General features: G+C 38.7%; 2 protein-coding genes across 2 annotated transcripts in view; one reads left to right on the top strand and one right to left on the bottom strand.

Annotated features, from left to right (window-relative positions):
• The window catches only part of LOC308219692 (ATP-binding cassette sub-family G member 8-like), a gene marked incomplete at both ends in the record, with an annotated part of 53,733 nt that overhangs the window by 13,228 nt on the left and 19,906 nt on the right, over positions 1–20,599 (bottom strand). The window lies entirely within an intron of this gene.
• Positions 1,094–17,882, top strand: ABCG5 (ATP binding cassette subfamily G member 5; the record flags this gene model as incomplete). Its single annotated transcript, XM_080616301.1, has 13 exons — positions 1,094–1,215; positions 1,874–1,995; positions 2,430–2,566; positions 2,784–2,886; positions 3,833–3,961; positions 5,317–5,456; positions 6,559–6,688; positions 9,660–9,873; positions 9,981–10,186; positions 11,085–11,223; positions 14,740–14,925; positions 16,560–16,672; positions 17,686–17,882. 13 exons carry the CDS (start codon positions 1,094–1,096, stop codon positions 17,880–17,882), a joined length of 1,938 nt encoding a protein of 645 aa, XP_080472427.1.

The raw sequence follows: 20,599 nt of genomic DNA on the forward strand, positions 1-20,599 counted from the left end.
ACCATCTGTGTGTGCACCTCTTATTCTCACAGCAAACGAGGCTAATTAATCCTTTCAGTCTAGATACACAGCAGTCAGCAATGTGAAAACAAAGAGCCTTTCAGGCCACATTAAAGCCCTCCAAGCTCCCCCCACTGCAAAAGCACTTCGCACTCTTACTTATGTTAAATTTAATTTTTTAAAAACCAGGTATTTCCCAGCAAACACATGGAGCTGGTTTGCAGTCCAAAGGCACATCCTGGGAAAGCCAGTCCAGCTCATGCTCAGGGACTTTCTGATCCATACACCTATTTGAAGATCCCATCCCTCAGCTTCACCACCATGGCCCTCGCACAGCTTGCATGGCACTAGCCACATCCCCAGTGTGTTCTTGTGGGGGGTGAGAATGTTTTCCACTTCCCATTTCAGAGCTGGAGCAGGGAGGTAAGGTCTCGCTGCCTGCGTAGAAGCCTGGTTGGCAGGCTGACCACCTGCCTGTCCCAGCTCCCAAGCCAGCACTGTAGCTCCAGGACAGCTAAGCCCATTGGGTCCCTTCTTGCGGGTCTCACTCACCATCACGTCCTTGTGTGCCACCTGGCTCCAGCTGGCACTATCCAGAGAGATAGTTTCAATGTCTTCCTCCATGTTGGTGGTGGAAGGTCCTGCTCCCTGTGGTTGGTTGACTATTGGCTCTTCAAAAGCTGTAGAAATCCTTCTCCTCTTGGTTTTGAGCTCAGTGCTTTCCAAGCACCTTCACCGCAGCCCCATTTCTGGTGGCACTCTGTGTCTCTGCAGCTGGCATGGCCCTGTGGACAGGGAAATATTCCCCTCCTCTAGGGAAGTAACAGCCCTGGCTAAAGGTACATCAGATAGCGGCCTCAGCTAACCGCCTATCAGTTGTTTTCAGGAAAAAGGAGGAACTTAAAGCCCCTTTATTTTCTTTTAGGCACTTTCTCAGGTGGCAAGCACCAGGGCCAGCGACCTGCTCTGACCTGGGGACAGCGGAGAGCTGCCCCTGCCTGGTTCTGTGGAAAGCATGGTGGTGGCAGCATCAGGCACCTGGCCAGCAGCGTGAGGAAGGGAGCCTACAGGGTCCCAGCACTGGAAGATGTCGATGTCGGGCAGAATGTCTCCCACCCTGGAGAGGAGCGACAGTGATGGGCAGACAGGCAGGGTGAAAGCCGTGGTGCAGCCCTCCAACAGCATCAGTGTGCAGGACATCTCCTATACCGTCAGGTAGGGCTGGGGAGGGCTGCATGGTGAGCCCCTGCCTGCCAGGTGCTGCTCTGACCACAGGGGAGAGAGGCTGGGACCGGTGGGCCATGGGTTTAGCTTCAGCCCAGTAAAGGAGGAACACTGCCAGGCTGCCCTCCTCATGGTGCTGGGTTGCCCACCACAGGGTTTGAGTGCCTGGATTGAGGGAAGCAGAGCTAGTCTGTTCTTCAGAGGGTTCACCAGTTCTTCTTCGCATGTCTCTGAAGGAGAGGCTTTAAAGGAGATTTCCAAAGGTTGTGCCCCTTACCTCTGCCTTTCTTACGGTTGCCAGACAGATAATGTGAGGCCATAAGAAAACATGTGGATTAATAGCTGGCAAGCATCATCAACAAGTAAAGCCTCAGTTAAAGTTTCCCCTTTTGTTGTGATCTGAAAGCATCCCAGCTGTCAGTTTGAAAAAATCTTTTCAGACTTCATTTTATCTTCCAGATAATGCTGAAGTTAAAATGTTAAAGCCTAGGGGAGTGAGGGGGGGAAGGTATTTTCCCCTTTCCCCCCTCCCAATATTTTAAAACACCTTCAGGCTCCCATCCCACATGCAAGTAGCTATAAAGTGTTCGCTAGCTGTATGCAAATTTTCTAAATTTCCTCTAATTTTTTTACATGTTTGTTTTCCAAGGGAACACATTGGCCCATGGTGGAATGTTTCTTTATATTATAAAAAATGGACCCGGCAAATACTTAAGGATATTTCATTTCACGTAGAGAGTGGCCAGATTATGGGGATTTTAGGAAATTCAGGTAAGTTTTTCCAGTACTTTAAAAGAAATAAGATGGAAACAAGCACCGGTGGCTTCCACAGTGGTATGAGTGTGACTGAGGTCTGTGTTTTAAATAATGATATTGCAGTTTTAATCTCTGTGGTGCTTGGTTTTCAGAGTTCAATCTTCTGTCATCTAACTAACAATTATAACTTCATTAAGAGATAACGTTACTTCTAAACCCAAATGTTTAACTAAGAAGTGTGAATTTGTATGAATTAAATGACAAATTATGCACATTCTATGTTTTCCATTTAATTCCCTTTAACTAGCTGCATTCTCAGGACTTATTATTTTAATGTTATTGAGAAAAAAATACTTTCTTCTTTTCATGTGTCTCCATCCAATTGAGGCTACTGCTCTTAAAATCATGTAATTCCTTTCACCACATGATTAATTCCTTTTGTTTTAAAGGATCTGGAAAAACAACACTTCTGGATGCGATATCAGGAAGACTGGGACATAAAGACAATTTATTTGGTGATGTGTACTTGAATGGGTGTCAGCTGAAGAAGAAACAATTAAGAGACTGCTTGTCTTATGTGCCACAGGTTGATTTCTGCATTTTATTTGTGTGCTGTGCTTCCTTTAATTTTAAAAAAGTAAAGTTGCTGATGCAATGGAGTAATGTAATCTGACTGTGATTTTACTAGTCAATTTACAAAGCAGTTAACAAAATGTATGAATGAATGAAGGTTGTGCAAGTAGGGGCAAGATCTTAATTACTGCAGGATAAACTGCTTCTTCCTCTTCAACCTTTTTTTTCAGAGTGACACTTTGTTAAGCTTCCTCACCGTACGTGAGACTCTAACCTACACTGCTTTACTAACTCTTCAGAAATGCTCCGATGACTTAATCAGAAATAAGGTCTGTATTTTATCATCTTCCACCAGAAAGGCAGACATGATGTCATGTAATGCTTTCACCAGCAGCACTTTCCATCCATGGCTGTGTTTTACGTTCACAAGGTTTTGTAATCCTCATTCTGCAATCGAGGAGAAATCCTCCTGCTGAGGAGTAGGACACAAGCTCTCTGGTGCTCCCTCCTCTGCAAGGGACTTGTGCTGATGCCCTGGGGAATCACCATTGCGTTGGGACAAAACTTTTTTCCCCAGAGCTGAGGCAGTTACTGTTACAGATACTGCTGTTGGCATCGAGGTCAGTTCCCCTTCCCCAGCTGAGAAACACAGTTCTCTAGGGTGTTTAGAGCTATGTGTGCTGGCAAGTTTCATGGGCAACAGTGGTGACTTTGACACTACTCTGGCTCTGTAGGCTGGCTTCCACTGCACAGAACAGCTCCAAAAAGCTGGTCTAATAAGCTACATACAAGCTACTTTCCTGATAAAATAGGTGTATTCCAGATCTATTAAAGGACTCTTTTTGGCCTCTCTTGAGAGTAAAGATTCGATATCCCTGGCCAAAGGCTCTTGCTTTCTGTCTTCTCTTTTCACCTATCTTCCACTCAGTATTTTGTACTTCCCCAGAATTGATGTGCTTTCTGCTCCCTTATTTTTGAAGCCAGACCAGCATATTATTCTGCATACCTTAACTTCTAGTCGCACCTTTTAATCTCTTAATGTCAACTGACGCTAAAACTGTACTCATTTCAGAATACATGAAAATAAAATAAAAAGAAATTGAAATAACATATTAAAAATAATGAAGCCAGATATCTTCCAAATAGAGTGTCTGCAAACAGCATATTGAGAAAGCCATAGCTTAGAATTATGTCTTTTTATTTCATTTTTTCGTTTACACACAGGTATCTGGGCTGGACTGTGTTTAGTCTTTCTAAATTGTAATTATTTTTCAGGTAGATGCAGTTATGGCTGAGGTGAGTCTCTGCCACATTGCTGACAAAATAATTGGAAGCCATAATTTTGCAGGAATTTCGGGGGGTGAGAGACGTCTTGTTTCAATTGGAGCCCAGCTATTACAAGATCCCAGTAAGTACCATGCATAGATTTTCGAAGTTAAACAAAGCAGTGTCACCTTATACTCCTACCATGGGTCTCCATAAACCACTTTAACATACAAAGACATTTATATTCTGTAATTCAGCAAAGCCAGTCTAGTAGTGACAGAAAAGGATGAGCAGGAATTGAAGTTTGCCATTAATCTATTAGTTGATCTTGGAAAGCAGACAATCTCAAAATCTTAGGGACTAAACATAGATTTAAATTTGCATTTATCCATTTCAAGTCTTTCTGGGCTTACTCTTCCCATGTATGACATATTGGTTATGGCCCATTATTTTCTAGGTTTTGAGTGCATTATTGCTATAAATGAGCAAGCACTGAGCCTTTTAGTGGAGTAGCTGCCATTAAACCATGTCTGGTTTAGAGTGTCAGATCAAAAAAGAAAAAGGTGAATGAAAATCAAAGTAACTAGATGAATTAGCCATGGGAAACAGGACAGTAAATTTTCTCAGTTTTGAAATGGTTTCTTAAGTGTATCAAAGTCTTAGGGAGTGAATGTATAGCATGCGTTTATTGGATTCTAGAGTCCTCATATTCCTGCAGATGTGCTAGGACTGCATACCAGGCAGGAAGGAGCATTTAAGTAGCAAAGTGAGGTCTATCACTGCTACTGGAAACTCTTAGAGAGTTCACTGGGACTAATTCTTGCTCAGGAAGCTCACTAAACCCTATCGTAAACACTACAGTAATTCTCTGTAAATAAACTTTGAGAGAAAGTGCTTCTCCCTCCTTATCCTGACCCTTAAACTTCTGTGTCATGACTCATCTATGTAAAAATAATGGATTTGAGTGTAACTTTTAGCTTTCCATGTGCAATAAAAACACAAAGAAAATGCAGTACTGCCTCCCCCGTCTATGGAATTACGTATGCTGTATTTTAACAACTCTTAGTTTGTTCGTAACAAATTCAGTGTGTGTATAAAGATTTAATTTGGATTATAGATTCTGGGCAATTATATCAGTTATATTTACATTTGTATACATACTGAAATTTGTCATTATTGTTCTTAGAAGCAGATGTATACATCAAACCTAGTTTGGTAATTTTCAGATTTCATCTGAACTTAGAAAAAAATCATTATGCTCTGATCCTGTAGTAGTTTTTTATGTCCTTATTACTCGTCATTGAAACTGAACCACTGAAGCTAACTAAAACCTAGAGATCACATCATGGCAATATCTATACATACTCTGCTTTATATGTGGAACTTCACATGTAAAGTAATTTCTATATTATGTGCCAAATTAGCTTCAAAGGCAGAAGCTAGAACATTTGCTCCCCATTTACCTGAGTTTTAATGCTATTCCTTCTCATTTCACAGAGGTCATGCTGCTTGATGAACCAACAACAGGGCTGGACTGCCTAACTGCAAAGCAGATTGTCTCCCTTCTCTCGGAACTTGCACACAGGGGCAGGATAGTGATTATTACAATTCACCAGCCTCGCTCAGAACTCTTCAGGGTAAATGATATCTACCTACTCTTTGCTTTTGTTTTGAGGATAAAAGTACAATATGCAGTATAGTTGCCTTCAAAGGCTCTCTTCCTTTCCCCCATATGAATACAGGCTTGTCTTGAACTTTATAGCTCTGGCCTTCTGCCTGTCACAGGGCACTTTAGGTAACATATTGCCCTGTGAAAATACTATGCACACTGACTGCCTAAGCTTTGTGTTACACAGCTGCCAAAAAACCTGGGAGAAGCCATGCAAATCTTCCAGTTGTACATGCACTGTAAAAACTAGAACTTTATTTATCTTTACATATTCACATTTCAGTAATAATTGCAACTTGGGACGGATAAAGCCATGACTTGGGGAAAAATAACTATCTTTTTTCCTCTTTATGTCAGGTGATGTGGGTACACCTTGGTGGCATCATGGGGCAGGTCTGCCTTTCAGGGCTTGTGATGAGGAAAACACCTCTCCCTTCCCATTACTGTTTTGCACTTTGCTCTTCTGACACATCCACGGCCCACCACATTGAATGCAAGGCACCTCTTCCCTATGAACTGAATTGAGCATAAGTGGTCAGGAAGCCAGAGGGAAATGAGAGTGCTTTTCTGGACTGAAAGCAGTTCTGGTGGCTTGGGAATATGGATTGACCATAGCTGTTGGGAACCCTGACCTGCCAAATATTCACCCAGAGAGCAGTGCTGTTAAAGTCCTTAAGCACTTAAGGATAATCTTCCAACAATTTGGGGATTTTACAGTCTGGGGCTATTAAGTACTGAAAGAGATCAGTCAATAAGTGAAGGTGCATTAGAAGTGAAGCCAGAAGGCCACAGCTCCCATTTCCATTTGTGGATTACCTCTGTATGTTGCTGTCCCTGACATGAGAACTACTAGTTTAAAGAGCTTTAAGATGTGTCATCTTGTATAACCACCAAGAGGAGTGAAAGGAAGGGTAAACTTCCTTTGAGAGAAATATAGTAAGAAAGTTTGAATGTGTCAAAATTATTTTTCCTGTCAAAGCATTTTTATTACCAAGACAGTAGCTGTACTTCAGAATTAATGCACTTCTCCTCAATATGTATTGCTAATATATTCATATGCCCTCCTGCAGTTATTTGACAAAATAGCCATCATGAGCTTTGGAGAAATGGTTTTCTGTGGGAACCCTATGGAAATGATCACTTTTTTTAGTGACTGTGGCTATTCTTGTCCTGAGCAATCAAATCCTTTTGACTTCTATGGTAAGTTTGCCTAAGTTGTTTTGATGAAAAAAAAAAGGTTTCCTTTAAACAAACAAGTTGTTTTGTTTGCCATATTAAATTATATTTAGAATCATAGAATCATAGAATAGTTAGGATTGGAAAGGACCTTAAGATCATCTAGTTCCAACCCCCCTGCCATGGGCAGGGACACCTCACACTAAACCATGCCACCCAAGGCCTCATCCAACCTGGCCTTGAGCACCGCCAAGGATGGAGCATTCACAACCTCCATGGGCAACCCATTCCAGTGCCTCACCACCCTAACATTAAAGAATTTCTTCCTTCTTATTTATATAGATAGAAATGTGTTGAATTTGAACTCTTCTCCAACTCTGTAATTATTTTCAGCTCAGAGAGGGGGTTGGGCCTATGTAACTTCCACAGACTCCATAAACCAGCACAAGTTTGCAGTAGGTCTGAAACACAGCAGAAAGAAATAAGCCACCAATAAAAAAGGAATCTCAGCTTCATGTAACCTGCAGATTCCTGATGGCATCTCCTTATGGCTGTCCACCAGATGTTGGAAAATCAAATTGATCCCAAAAGTGTGGAAAGTCCTATGCTCTTACATACTCAGAGATGCCAAGCAGCTGGAAAGAGTTGCTTCCTGGAGGGAAGGATGTAGAATAAGTATGGGATGACTGATCCCTGCAAATATATGTTTGAAAAGAATGTGTATGTGCATGCGCATATATGTGTGCATACATACATATGTGCATATATCTTTCTTTTTGAATCTAGTATGTAAGCTGATTTTTGAGGATACTAGCTAGGCATTAACTAAGGAATCTGACCAATCCAAAAAGCTGTATTCAGAAGAGGCAGTGTTTTCCTATTGTCTAGATGGCATCCAAAACTCAGAGAGGAGAGGATGGTTGTTGACATGAAGCTGGAATGGGATGAAGCTCAAAATACTAGTGTGACAGTGAGGATAATTTTGCTTTCATGAATTTGAATAGTCTTGAAAAGCGTAGATGAGTTGAGATTTAGACCCACTTTTAAAAAACCTTGGTAAAGAGAGTACTGCATTCTTTAAGTGTCAACCTTTGAATGTGACAAGAAAAGGAAAAAATACAGTTTAGAGCAAAGAATCATCAGAATATTTAGTCTTTGGAAAATTGGTAGTTTGTGTTTTTCATGTGATTTAATGATGTGAATGAAGGGACGGATCCTGATACTATTTTGCACCAGCAGAAGAGGAAAATAGAGCCTACATACTGAGTGAAGCTTATATTATTGAAAAGTTACATGTGTTTATTAAAAAAGTACAACTGCATGTAGGCATTAGCTATTTGGTCTAGTGACTAGTTGGTGTTATCATTTTATTAAAACAGATATGGTTGCCATTTATTTCCTGCATAACTTTCAGCAAGTGACACTGGCCAAGTTTTAAAAAGTGTCTGCATTTCAGATGTTCATATTTACAAAAGCGAAGACTTGATTTTGGATTCTTTTTGTCATTAAAGACAATTATGCTGAATTCCAGCTTTCAAAACACCAGAGAAGTATTCATAAGTCTAATTCAGATTTTGAGGACAAATTAAGAATCTTGGGCAAGGCCTCCTTTTCTCTTGTTCAAGACGTATTTTGAAGTTCAGCATAACACGGTAAAACTGAAATCTGAGGAGGGCATAAACCTGAGGAATAAATAACTGACGAAGATGCCTTATCAAATGTAGAGTAATGTAAAAGCCTGCAAGAATGAAAAAAATTCCTGAGAACAACAATCTAGTTTTTGAAACCCTACGTAATTCATTGCTATTAGGGAAAAGGGAAATTTCTAATGAATTTCAGCACTATAGCTGAATCTGTGTGACTTGTACAAATAGCCCAACACAAGGTTCCCATCTGCTAATAAAAGAATTGCTGGTGTCAGGAATAGGTATAGGTGGATTTATTAGAAAGGAACATTAACTATGTGAAGTATTTACTTTTTCATAAGTTCCATGGCAGTAAGTAATGCTTTCTTAAGCTTGGGCTGAGCCTGCTAGAGGAATTTGGCCTGCTGAATACCCTTTAACTTCACATTAAAACAGAAGTATGTCTGAGAAGGAGGTGGGTGAAACCCAAGCACAACAATGCAGTAACAGCTCAAGTAGAGAAAAGCGATGTCTGTGCAGCATGATCTCTGACTGAAAAATAAAGCTCCATTGTTATGGGGTCATGGAGAAGTAGGTAGAAGACAAGGGGGAATCAGGGAACCATGTCTGAGCATTTGCCTGAAAAAATGAGAAATACATGACTAGAAAGTCAACTCTTCATCCTCATCAGTGTTCATCCTCAGCTGATGCTCTGTCTTGCTCTTGGCAGCAGTAGTGCTTCACCAGTGGCACGGCGCTGTGCTGTGCAAGGAGAATACTGAAAGTCTGACCACACCATTTGGTCCTTGCATTTCCAGATAAAAGGACTTGAGCTCCAGGGTCCTACAGAAGCCACAAACCACAGAGATTTCTGTGGCTGCACAGTTATTCATTCGTGTTGCTTCTAATGGAAAGGAGGAGTGAAAGAAACCTTGAATACTTCCATGGTCCTTTCCTTCTTTGCAGATTTGAGGAAAGAGACAAGGAAAAGTTAGCTGCAAGTGGGGGAAAGAGGTATGAATGGAAAATTATGTGTATACAAGTGCCACAACTACCTGAAAGGAGGATGGAGCCAGGAGGCAGCTGGTCTCTCCTCCCAACTAACAAGTGATAGAACAAGAAGTAATGGTCTCAAGCTGTGCCACGGGAGGTTTAGATTGGGTATTAGGAAATTTTTTTTCACTGAAAGGGTGCCCAGCCATTGGAACAGGCTGCCCAGGGACATGGTGGGATCACTCATGTAGATGAGGCCCTCAGTGACATGGTTTAGTGGTGGACTTGGTGGTCCTGGGTTGACAATTGGACTGGATGATCTTAAAGGTCTTTTCTAACCTTGATTCTATGATTCTAAACACTTCGTAAATTTACAGTGGATCTGGCATCCATGGACACCCGAAGCAAGGAACGTGAACTTGAAACCTACAATAGGGTTCAGGTAATTGTATCAGCCTACAAAAACTCGGAGATCTTTAGCAAAGTACTGGCAACCATTGAAAAAACAAAGAGTATGAAAGAGCTGACACCAATTCCATTCAAAAACAAAGACTCACCCAATGCCTTTTGCCAATTGTGGATTCTTGTACGGTAAATCTTTTTTTATCTGTTTTTTCCCCTCCTTTTTTAAAAAAGAATAATCTTTTTTTCTTACTCACTAATCTTTTGGTGGTGTTATTGTTTTGTTTCATTATCAGGAGGATAACAAGAAACTTCTCCAGAGATAAGATGGGCATCATCATGCGTCTCCTCCAGAATCTGCTATTTGGCTTGTTTGTAGCATTTTTCCTTCTTAGACTAAGAAATGATCTGGAACAAGGAGCTGTGCAGGACCGTGTGGGGCTGGTCTACCAGTGTGTGAGTGCCTCCCCCTACACAGGGATGCTCAACGGTGTTGTCCTTTGTGAGTTTCAGTTCTGTATTATGTGCAGCAGCAAGTATTACTGCCACTACTTTATAAATACTTTTTGAAGATAGTCATTTAAAGGATCTTAACAGTTTTGGGTAATGTCAGAGCTGATACAGAGGCATTAAATTCGAAGGCAAAGCAGCAGGAAGCTTTACACCACAGAAAAAGATAAGCCAACTAATCAGAGGGGCTCCATTGCACTTAATGATGGAATACACCTCAATTTCTGCCTCTCCTTTTTACAGCTGGCCTGTGTATGGAGGCTTTATGCTAAATTGTGCAAGAGCCCTTAACTTGCCTGCATGTAGTGTGATAAAGGCAGGACAAAGTCTAAGTCTGGAGTTAACATCTTAAATGAGAGAAAAACAAAAGACATGGAAAAGATAAAATTATAAACCAGCTTTGACAGCAATAAAGCATAATTAGATTTAACAATATTATGGAATGATTAAATTTGTCTTAGAAGGTGTTTCTCTTACAGCTCTCTTCTCTGCCATACTAAGACCAACAGTAGCTTCTATTTACAGTCCTAAACACTGTTATGCTCATGTAGGTAACATGTACCCCTGTCATCACCTTGAGATCAGAACACCTCAAGAAATGATCCAATGATGGCAGTTTTTTCAGGCCTTTAATTTATATCTGCGAAAAAGAGAAGCTTCTCCTGTGTGCTGCCTAGATAGGACTCTTTCATTAAACTTATCAACTTTTGCAATCTGTGGGGATCATTTATTGCATTTATAGTGGGGGGAAACATGATCAGACTGGTTTAGACTGAATGTTTCTGATAGATTCTTAAAAGTCTCTGTGCTCCAGGTCATTTTTGATAGCAACAAGTCTTGATCTCTTTATTCAATAGTGATTTAATTTATTTCTTCTATATTTATTGCAGTCCCACCTTTACGTGCTATCAGTGACCAGGAAAGTAAAGATGGCTTGTACAAGAAGTGGCAAATGCTTCTAGCTTATATAGTACATTTCTTGCCCTTCAGTGTCATCAGCGTGGCAATTTTCTGCATCTTTATTTACTGGTAAGCATTTGTGCCATCCACTGGATTGTTATTCTCTTTTCATTACCAGTTTAAATTCCTATGTGAGCAACAGGCCTCCTGGCATGGCTTCCTACTCTTGTCTCTTAGAATGATTACAGAGCAAGCTTAAGGGAAGATGATACAATTTTAGCCTTTCACGCAGTATTAAAACACTTTCTGAGTAAGTTACCAGTTCTCTAGGTAACTTGGGAGGTTTTAATGAGGGTGGGGCATTTGTCATTCTTGTGTCAAATAAACAGAAAAGTGTAATTTTACATTACATTTTTGAAAAGCAGGAAATAAGAGGGGGTAAAAAGTAACCAAGCTGTATATTTCCTGAGAGTTTTGTGGTTTAGCTATAGCATATGGAAGTGATGAGATCTAGATCCTTCTCTCCCACTCTCCAGAGAGAGGCACTAAAGTAGATTTCTGACAGTGAGAGAAAGGGGTTGATTGTAAAACCTGATTTCCTCCCCACCCCAGTACATTCATTTGCTTGCATTGTTGTGTAGTAGTACTTCTGAATGGGGTGATGAAGTATTTCATCTGATCATTGCCTTATCTATCATACATGTCTATTCTTCTTCATTCTGTCCCATTGATTTCTCGCCTTCTACTTCCTTAATCCAAACTTAATAGATTCTACGGCTGCGTATGTAAGCTAATAAAAAAGTAATTAGGAATTTCTGTCTTTCAATCTTTTTCTGTTTTGTTGTGTTTGTTTTGTTTTCCTAATTATGAAAGGAGTGTAGTGCACTGAAGTTAATGTTTCTGTTCATGTGACAGCTGGCAGTAAAGTTGCAATCAGGTGGTAGTCTATAGCAAAATGTGTACAAAGGAACAGTAGGCTTGGCTTGTTGGATGCATGTTCTCCAGTTAGCTTTGAGAAATTATAAGTGGGTAGACCCTTGTAAAAGAGACGGAATGCAGGAGCTGTTCTGCTGTAGTTGTGCATGTTAGTGCTCTCACTCTTCAATAAGATGCGCTTGGGCAGTTTGAAAATGGATGAAGTAAAACTGCACCAAATTGCTTGGACTATAGAGTAAGAACTTCTGCGTAGGGAGCTAGTCTGCATGGGAATCTTGAAATAGGTGTTTTCTCATCTAGAAAAACTCAGGAAAAAAAGGTAACATTTTTCTCCTTCTTCCAGGCCTGTAGTAGGTAATGTGGTGAAGTGCTCAGCATTTACCTAATTCTTTCTATTAGGGATCTCAGTAACTGTCAGCTCCCAGATGACAAAAAGTCTGAGAGGGCAATTTCTGCTCCTCCAGACACGAGGACTTGTGTGCATGGGTTGGTTTTTTGTAGTTTGGTGATGATTTTAAAAGTAGCAGCTTTGTTCAAGTAAGGCCATCTTTCTGTTTGTCCCCTTAGCTACCTGGGATTTTATTCCTGAAAGCAGTTAGTACTGCCTGCTTCAGGCAGTGCTCCCTGAGAAGTCCTTTTTTACAAACAAGCAAAAAGCTGGTCCTCCTCCCAGTAAGTGCATGGAGGGGATGCCTCTGCTCACCAGAGCCCTTCTATCTGCCCACTAGAGAGCTAGTTGCTGAAGGCAGCCATTTGGAAAGCACCTTTTCAGGTTCAAAGTGGGGAAGATTTGTGGGGCTCCTACAGATCACAAGCCACTGCTTGTCACACTCCTTAAACAGGAAATGTGTGAGGGTGGAGACTTTGCCCTTATGCTCTGGTAGCTTCAAACACAATCAACAATAAAGAGCGTGGTTCTGGTTAATGGATAATATTTACAGATATTTCTTCACTGTGTAGGTGGTGAGGTGCTGGCAAGGTTGCCCAGAGAAGCTGTGGCTGTCCCATCCGTTTCAACATTCAAGGCCAGGTTGGACAAGGCTTGGAGCAACCTGCTCTAGTGGAAGGTGTCCTTGACCATGGCAGGAGGGTTGGAACTATATGATCTTTAAGGTCCCTTCCAACACAAAGCATTCTATCTCAGCCTCTGCGTATCTTTGCTACTTTGTGGTTGTGGAAGCCATCAGTGGTCTGTCAGAGTGATTTCAAGGTGCCCTTAGACTTCATAGGGCATAAAGTTTCTATATGAAATTTTGAAGATTGTATCTGTGCAGGACTAAACTTTCCTGGATGGAGTCTCCTATGTGTTCTTACAAGCCGTTCCCTCAGAGTTTGTATTTGTAGGGTTAGACAGCTAGGGTCAGACAGATCGAAACTCTTACCTGATGAGGCACAAGGCAGATCTGGCCAAGAACAAATACTTTTGCACTCAAGTAAATGTACTCTTCATGCAGATTTTCCTAGCTAAAGATACCTCTGGGAAATGTTCTAACAGTTTCATCATCCTACTGTTTTATTGCTGTAATATTCTCTCTTTGAGTTTCTTTGGTTTACTTTGGTTTGGCTTTTTTCTCTTTTAGGCTTTCTTCTCTTTTTATTCCTACTCCAGATTTACTAGTTTGTATTTACATAGCTGTGTAAAGTATTAGAGCACTTCAGAGAAGGTGATACTTTTATGCCCGGACTTTGGAAAGTTGTTTTTTCTGCACTGATCTGTGATTAAAGGTTTTTTGTTAAATACCTGTTAGTTTGTTCAGTGTTTACTACTTGAAGAGTTCAGCCATCTGCTTATAAGAGAGATTATTCTGGTGTTACGAAAAATGCTACAGGAAAGCCTGTGAGAAAATTAATACTTCTATTATGTTCAAATATGGTAGATTAAAAAAAAGAATAAAAATATAGGGCCTTGCACTGAGCAAGGAAAAAGAAAATAAAATGTTATATAGCTGCTTGTTAGTTAAGCAAAGCAGCCTGTACCCAGTGTGAAGCAATTTTGAGGTGAGGTATTTTGAAAAAGAGTAACATGTCACCATGTAATAAAAGGTTTTGTCATCTGTAATATGCATGATAAGGCTGAATTAACTTTGCCAATCAATTGTTGGCCTTTCTTAACTTTTTAATCTCTAGTACAGATTGGGGGGACTTTTTTCTTCAATTAGGTAAGGAAAAGCTCAGAACAGCGTGTTGTATTACGAAGCGTAGGAGTATGAAGGAAATTGCATTTGAGTGAATTACATGGGTGGTGAGTTCAATTAGCCTTGCATTTAATTGAATATATCTAGTTTTGCATTTGTATGCACAGTATCAAAAGAGCAAAATTCCATCTGTTAATTATCTGCATAAAGACATTCTTTAAATATGTGACTTACATAAATAACTGTGTAGACTTTAGAAGGAGGAGGATGTTAGTTTAAGGGATTGTGTAAGTCATGGTGATTATCCTGAAACTACACGGGTTTCTGCTTCAAAGTACGTATTTATATAGCTCTCTTTAATCTAGATGGAGAAAACCTAATATATCTGTCATGGTACTAAGAGGATGTCCTTTATGTTAAGGCTCCAAACAGCATACTATGGGTTAAGGCATAAACTGTTCACTTAATGAGCTGTAATTGCAAAAAAAATAAATACAAACAGAAATAAAAGCTACTTTCCAAGTTTAGTACCCAAACACTGTTTTTAAATGTTCCTTTGCTCATTTTTGTACAGGATTGTTGGGTTGCATCCTGATGCTGCCAGATTTGGAATTTTCTTTGCTGTTGTCTTAGCGTGTCATATAATTGGTGAACTACTAACACTTACTGTACTTGGTGTGGTTCAAAACCCAAACATAGTCCAAAGTGGAGTGGTGCTGCTTAATTCAGCAGGTGTGACAGTGGGAACAGGACTAGTAAGGTAGGAAAAAGTTTAATTTCATTATGGTGTAATGTTAAAATAATCTACCTGCGGAAGAGTTTCATGAACAGGCTATGTTGCAGGAGCACAATAAAGCACAAGTAGCAATGGAAAGACAGAGCAGCTGTTATCCTTCAGAGGCAGAACTACATAATCACCTCAGACTTTGTACTACACACACAAACTAGACACTTAATAACTTTAGATATTAATAAATTGTTAATATTTTTCATTATAACATAAATATCTGTTATATATGTTAATATATACATATGTTTATATAACATATATGTATGTGTATGTATATATGTATATAACATATGTATGTTATATAAATATATATAAATATATAACTTTAGAAATAAATATTTTTTAACTTTTTGCAAATAAATTGAAGCTAAAACTTAGGGATTAGTACCTATTGGCTCAGATGATGTTTTCATTTTTACTTATGCCAGCATTATGAATTGCAAAGTTGCTCACTTGTGATCTTTCCAATGAAAAGTAAGCCTAACAATTGATGCCGTCAAGTTGTCCTCAGGAAAAGCGTACGAGGCTTCTCAAAGTTGATGCTGCTTTGCCTCTTCAAAGCAGATCTCAGTTAATACTTGCTTAAGAGATAAAACTAGGTTAATAGCTAATTAATTGGTCCCTACCTCATTTCAGGAAGATGCACATTTACAGTGACAAGTTATTATGACAAGTGACAAGTTACTCCCGCTACCATAGTCTGATGCCCTTAATGATAACTTTCTAAAAGTATTAGAGTGGTTTCTAAACTTATTTTACAGTAGAGATGTTGCTAATTAATATTATAATATGAATCTCTTTGATTATTCTTCATAGGCAATGAAGGATGTTAAAAATAGCATTGAGACTTGGGTTGCTGGGTTTTTCTGTTCATTTGTTTAATTATGCCTTGCACTGTTTGAGGGTGGTGAGGCCCTGGCACAGGTTGCCCAGAGAAGCTGTGGCTGCCCTGTCCCTGGCAGTGTTCCAGGCCAGGGTGGGTGGGGTTTGGAGGAACCTGGTCTAGCAGATGGTGACCCTGCCTGTGGCAGGGGGTTGGAACTGAATGAGCTTTAAGGTCCCTTCCAATCCAAACCAGTCTGTGATGGTTCTATTTTATGTGCAGAAATTGCCCAGTCTTGTTGAATAATGTTATTTCAAAATTTCCATAAGGTTTTTTATTATTTTTTGCTTCATTTTTGATCTTTTGTTGTTATTCCCATGAATTGATATTCAGTCTTTTATAGTTTTTGAAGATGGAGTGGGGGGAGATGGTTTTTTACTTCAGAAGCAACACTTTTTGCAACTAAGTTTTATATTGCATCTTGCTATTTTCAGTTTTATCACTGCAATGTGAATAGCAAAATACTTCACAGGATTATTTGTGACTATCCATAAAGTTATGGGTGAACGTTATGACACTGTACCACAGTCAGAGACAGCCTTCATGGCTGTCCCCTCATTTAGCACTAAAATGGACTTTGTTTTAAAACCCTCCAGGTACAGCGAAGAACTGTGTCTGTAACAGGCTACAAAAAAAGATGAGAGTTAGTTTGTTTTAATTTGGGGTAGCATTGGCTCTTGGACTATACCAAAAGACAGTTTAAATTCTCTGTTTCTTCAAGGACCATTGAAGATATGCCAAGAATTTTTAAGATACTCAGTTATTTTACCTTTCAAAAATACAGCAGTGAAATTCTCATAGTCAATGAATTTTATGGCTTAAACTTCACATGCGGTAAGTGTTCATTAAAAAAAGAAAATCAGCCTTTTATTCCATTGTAAATTATTTAATGAGATGTTGATGCTTATTTTCCTCCTACGTACAAGTCTCTTGATAAAGATAACTTCTGAGGTGTTAAAAAAAAAGCTTATTAATTAGTAAAGACTATAACATCATATCAGCAAGCAAGACAAAAGCTTGATTCTTTTTTCCCAACCATTTCTCATTCAGTTCTTCATTTTTCTCATCTCAGTTCTTTTACCCTGGCTTTAGGGCGTTTTGGAAGGTGAACTTTGCAGCCTGTTAGGAGCTTATCAGAGCAGTGTTAGACAAATAGAAGGTCAATAGAATTGCACAATATAAGATCAAATATCAGTGCAGGGAGCACTTACAGGTAACACCTGACCGGACGTTTTCTCTTAATACTAGTGATGCTTTGGTTCCAATGTTATCACTACATATATTAAGCTTAGATCTGTCAGGCTATACTTTTCTGCTTGTGAGCAAGACAACTGGCAAAATGAGAGAATCAATCAGGTTGGCAGGGTCAGTAGCTAACATCCATCAGTAAGGTTAAACCTTACAGCTTTGGACCTACACAGGCTATTTTGGGCTTTGCCGCCAGGTGTCTATGCTCCTCTCCAAGGCTATATGTTTCTTCTCCATTAATTCATCCCATCCCTCTTTATTACAAGAGCACTGTAAGTCTATCCCATTGGGCAACTCACTTCTTGAGGTCTCTCCAGACAACATGTCTGAAAAACCATTGATCTTTGGTTACGAACAAACCAGAAGGCTCCTAATGACCCTTTATTTTTCCCTTCAAAAAAATATAGCATAGATTAACTGCAGAAACATGTGGCTTGCCTGTTCTTATTCCAAAATGATGAGAAATCCTGCTATGGGTAGAGTTCATTATTAAAATAGCATTAGGGATAGGTATATTAAATGTATGAGCTAGATACTGAAGTCTGAGTTTTAATTTTACTGATTCGCCTGCTAAAGAAATTATTTCGTTCTTTTAACAGGTGGAGCCGACAGTTCCACTACACTTAATCCTGTGTGTGTCTTCTCTCACGGAAATCGGTTCATTGAAGAAAGCTATCCTGGTGCACTGTCTCAGTTCACACTAGATTTCCTAATACTCTATGCTTTTCTACCAGGACTTGTCATTGTAGCACTTCTGAGCTTCAAAATAAGAGACACAATTATAGCCAGGCAATAAAAAAGTACCAGTTCTAACAGTGTCTAATGCAACACTTTCAACTTGATTATGGTTGAGGGCATAAATTGTTAGATTTTAGATAGAATTTAAGTGATTATACATACAGAAACGTATCATCTCATGCTTGTTTCTAACTGCATGTTTTCCATCTTGAAAAATAATGTTCTCTTAAGAATGTGAATATCTTCCTGCTATTGGTATTTCCACCCCACTCCCAAATCTGCCATAATTAACATTATTACCTGTTTTAAAGGACTTTTTGAATTTAATTTAGTCAGCTGTTGCTGTCAATTTTTAATAATGTATCAATGGTGCTCTAATTTCTTCCTCACTATTGTGGTTTTTAACCTTTACCAATAAGCAGAGGGGTACAACTGCTACTACATCTTGTTTCTAGAATTGTATCTTAAGTCTTATGCTTTCTTTTGATGCCATCTGCTAGATTTGTAGAAAGGGCACAGACAAAATATGTGTAAAGACAGAATCAAGAAATCACTCCACTTTAATCTTATGCATACTATACAATCAATGAGTACAGGATCTTTAAACAATATAGAATTTACCCAACATGGTTTTGTCTTGTAAATGTTGGCAAATAAAGAGAAGACAGTTATTTATATCTGTTCCTTCTTTTCATTATCAATTTCTTAATCTTGTTCTGGAAGCACTCTGTGAATTGCTAAAGCAAAAAAGTATTTGTTAATAAAATGCCGATTTAACTACGGTTCTTGGAAGTGATGTAGTTTGCATCTTTGGAAATTCTTCTCATGGGCTCACTAACATCCCAAGGAGCATAATTTATCCATTTAATAAATCTAAGTACCTCTCAAAATTGAAAGCCTAAAAGACAGAATTCCTATATTTTGTAATGACTTTTCATGTTCAGTGAAGAAATTATTTATTAGAGAGGGACAGCTACAGATTTCTTTGAGGAGGTAAGTGTATTTGTATCTTGAAATTCCATAATAATATACTTAGTCTAATTTGATATTTTTGAGATTATGCACTTTGTAAGTGTAAGAATTTTAAATCCTCGATTTAACACAAGTTCTCCACCGGAGGTCAAGATTTTTTTCTAATGTCTTTATGTACCATATTCTGAGATGCAAATGTTATCAGAAAAACATCTGGTGAACAAGTATGTTAAAAATAAGAAATAACTTTAAAAAGCTGGAAAAATACCACCTTAGTTTCTTTCCCATTTCCCTGCATGTGTAGGGTTGTTCATCAGGGAATATTCTTACAATCTGGTCTGCCAAGTGACTGTTCAGACATTTAGCCTTACAAGTCTTAGCTTGTAAAAGACACCTCGGCCTTTAATCTAGATCTTGACTTGTGTATTCTTAAGACATTCAGCCCACGTCACATTAGCGAGAGTGTCCATGGACAAAAAGCCTTTTCCAGTTGAGGCTAGCATTTCACCAGCTTAGGCTGATAGTGAATCAATTATACTTGATTAGATTGACTTACTGGCATTTTTGCACAAAGTTATTGCAACATTATACACTGCAAGAAATTATAAAACTTAATGATACTGAAACAGAGATAAAGCAAACTTCTGAATTCAGGTTAAATGCGGTTTTAATTCCACTTTATTTTGCCAGTTTTCATGGACCTATCCTATTCAAATACATCAAACAATGATGCAAATATATTCTTAAGCTTTGCATTTGCATTATATGTGCAATGAACTAAGGAAACCTATTTTGGGTGTGAAAATTTGTTTGTATTTAAATACATTTAGGGCAGAAGCATTCAAAAATATACCAAATAACATGTAAATAACTTACAGGTACAACTGACTAATGCCAGTCTTCATATTCAAACTCATCTCTGAGCAATCTAGAATTCCTTTCTCCCCACTTTGTAGAACTCTATGTTAGTATGAAGATACACTTAAATTTGGACTGAGTGAATAAACATCTTTTTATTGATGTTTATTCACAGGAATGCTTAATAAATACTCTTTTTGCATTTTTGATATTGTATATTTTCAACTGCATCAGGTTAATTTGCTAGTGTACTGTTAAAATTATAAAACTAAATGCTAAACTGAAGACACCTATAGCAGTTCATCAATCAGAGTCAAAATCCATTTCTTTCCAGGATTTAGAGGCATTTCTTTTGTATTGTTCAAGTTCCTAAAACAGAAACACACATACATATTAATCTAATTTCATTTCTAAAAGCTGTAAGATACATACATTTGCCATTTGAACGTTTAAAGCATGTACAAATATCACTGTAGAAAAAAAAGTACTATACATATTTTTATCTTTAACAAAATTATACTAAAAGTGCTATAAATTCTGCTACATTTACTGTCATATAGGAAGCTAGGTCTTATTTATTTAGACCTAGAGACTTTCTAGGAAAGAAGAAATTATTTTCTTAGACATTCATTTTGAGAAACCAGGCTACCTATGAACATACAGAAATGGAACACTATCCATGTTTTAAAAACAGAGGCCAGAATTACCCAACAGAAACTACTGTTACACACACATGAAGTCAGGGCCTTTCAAGAAGCAAAATGGATTAGTAATTGCTAAAGATTACAGAAAATAAACTAGAAGAATAGAGCCTATTTTGTTGGGTTTTTTTTAAACACAGGACAGAGATGAACTTCTGTAAGCTTCCATGTCAACAGTAGCGATAACTTAAGAGAGCTACCCGTGGACCTTAGAAAGCCATGCAGAACACAGGCTTGGTCAGAA

This window comes from Psittacula echo (genome assembly GCF_963264785.1).
Source record: "Psittacula echo genome assembly, chromosome: 4".
In the NCBI taxonomy this organism is placed as follows: Eukaryota; Metazoa; Chordata; class Aves; order Psittaciformes; family Psittacidae; genus Psittacula; species Psittacula echo.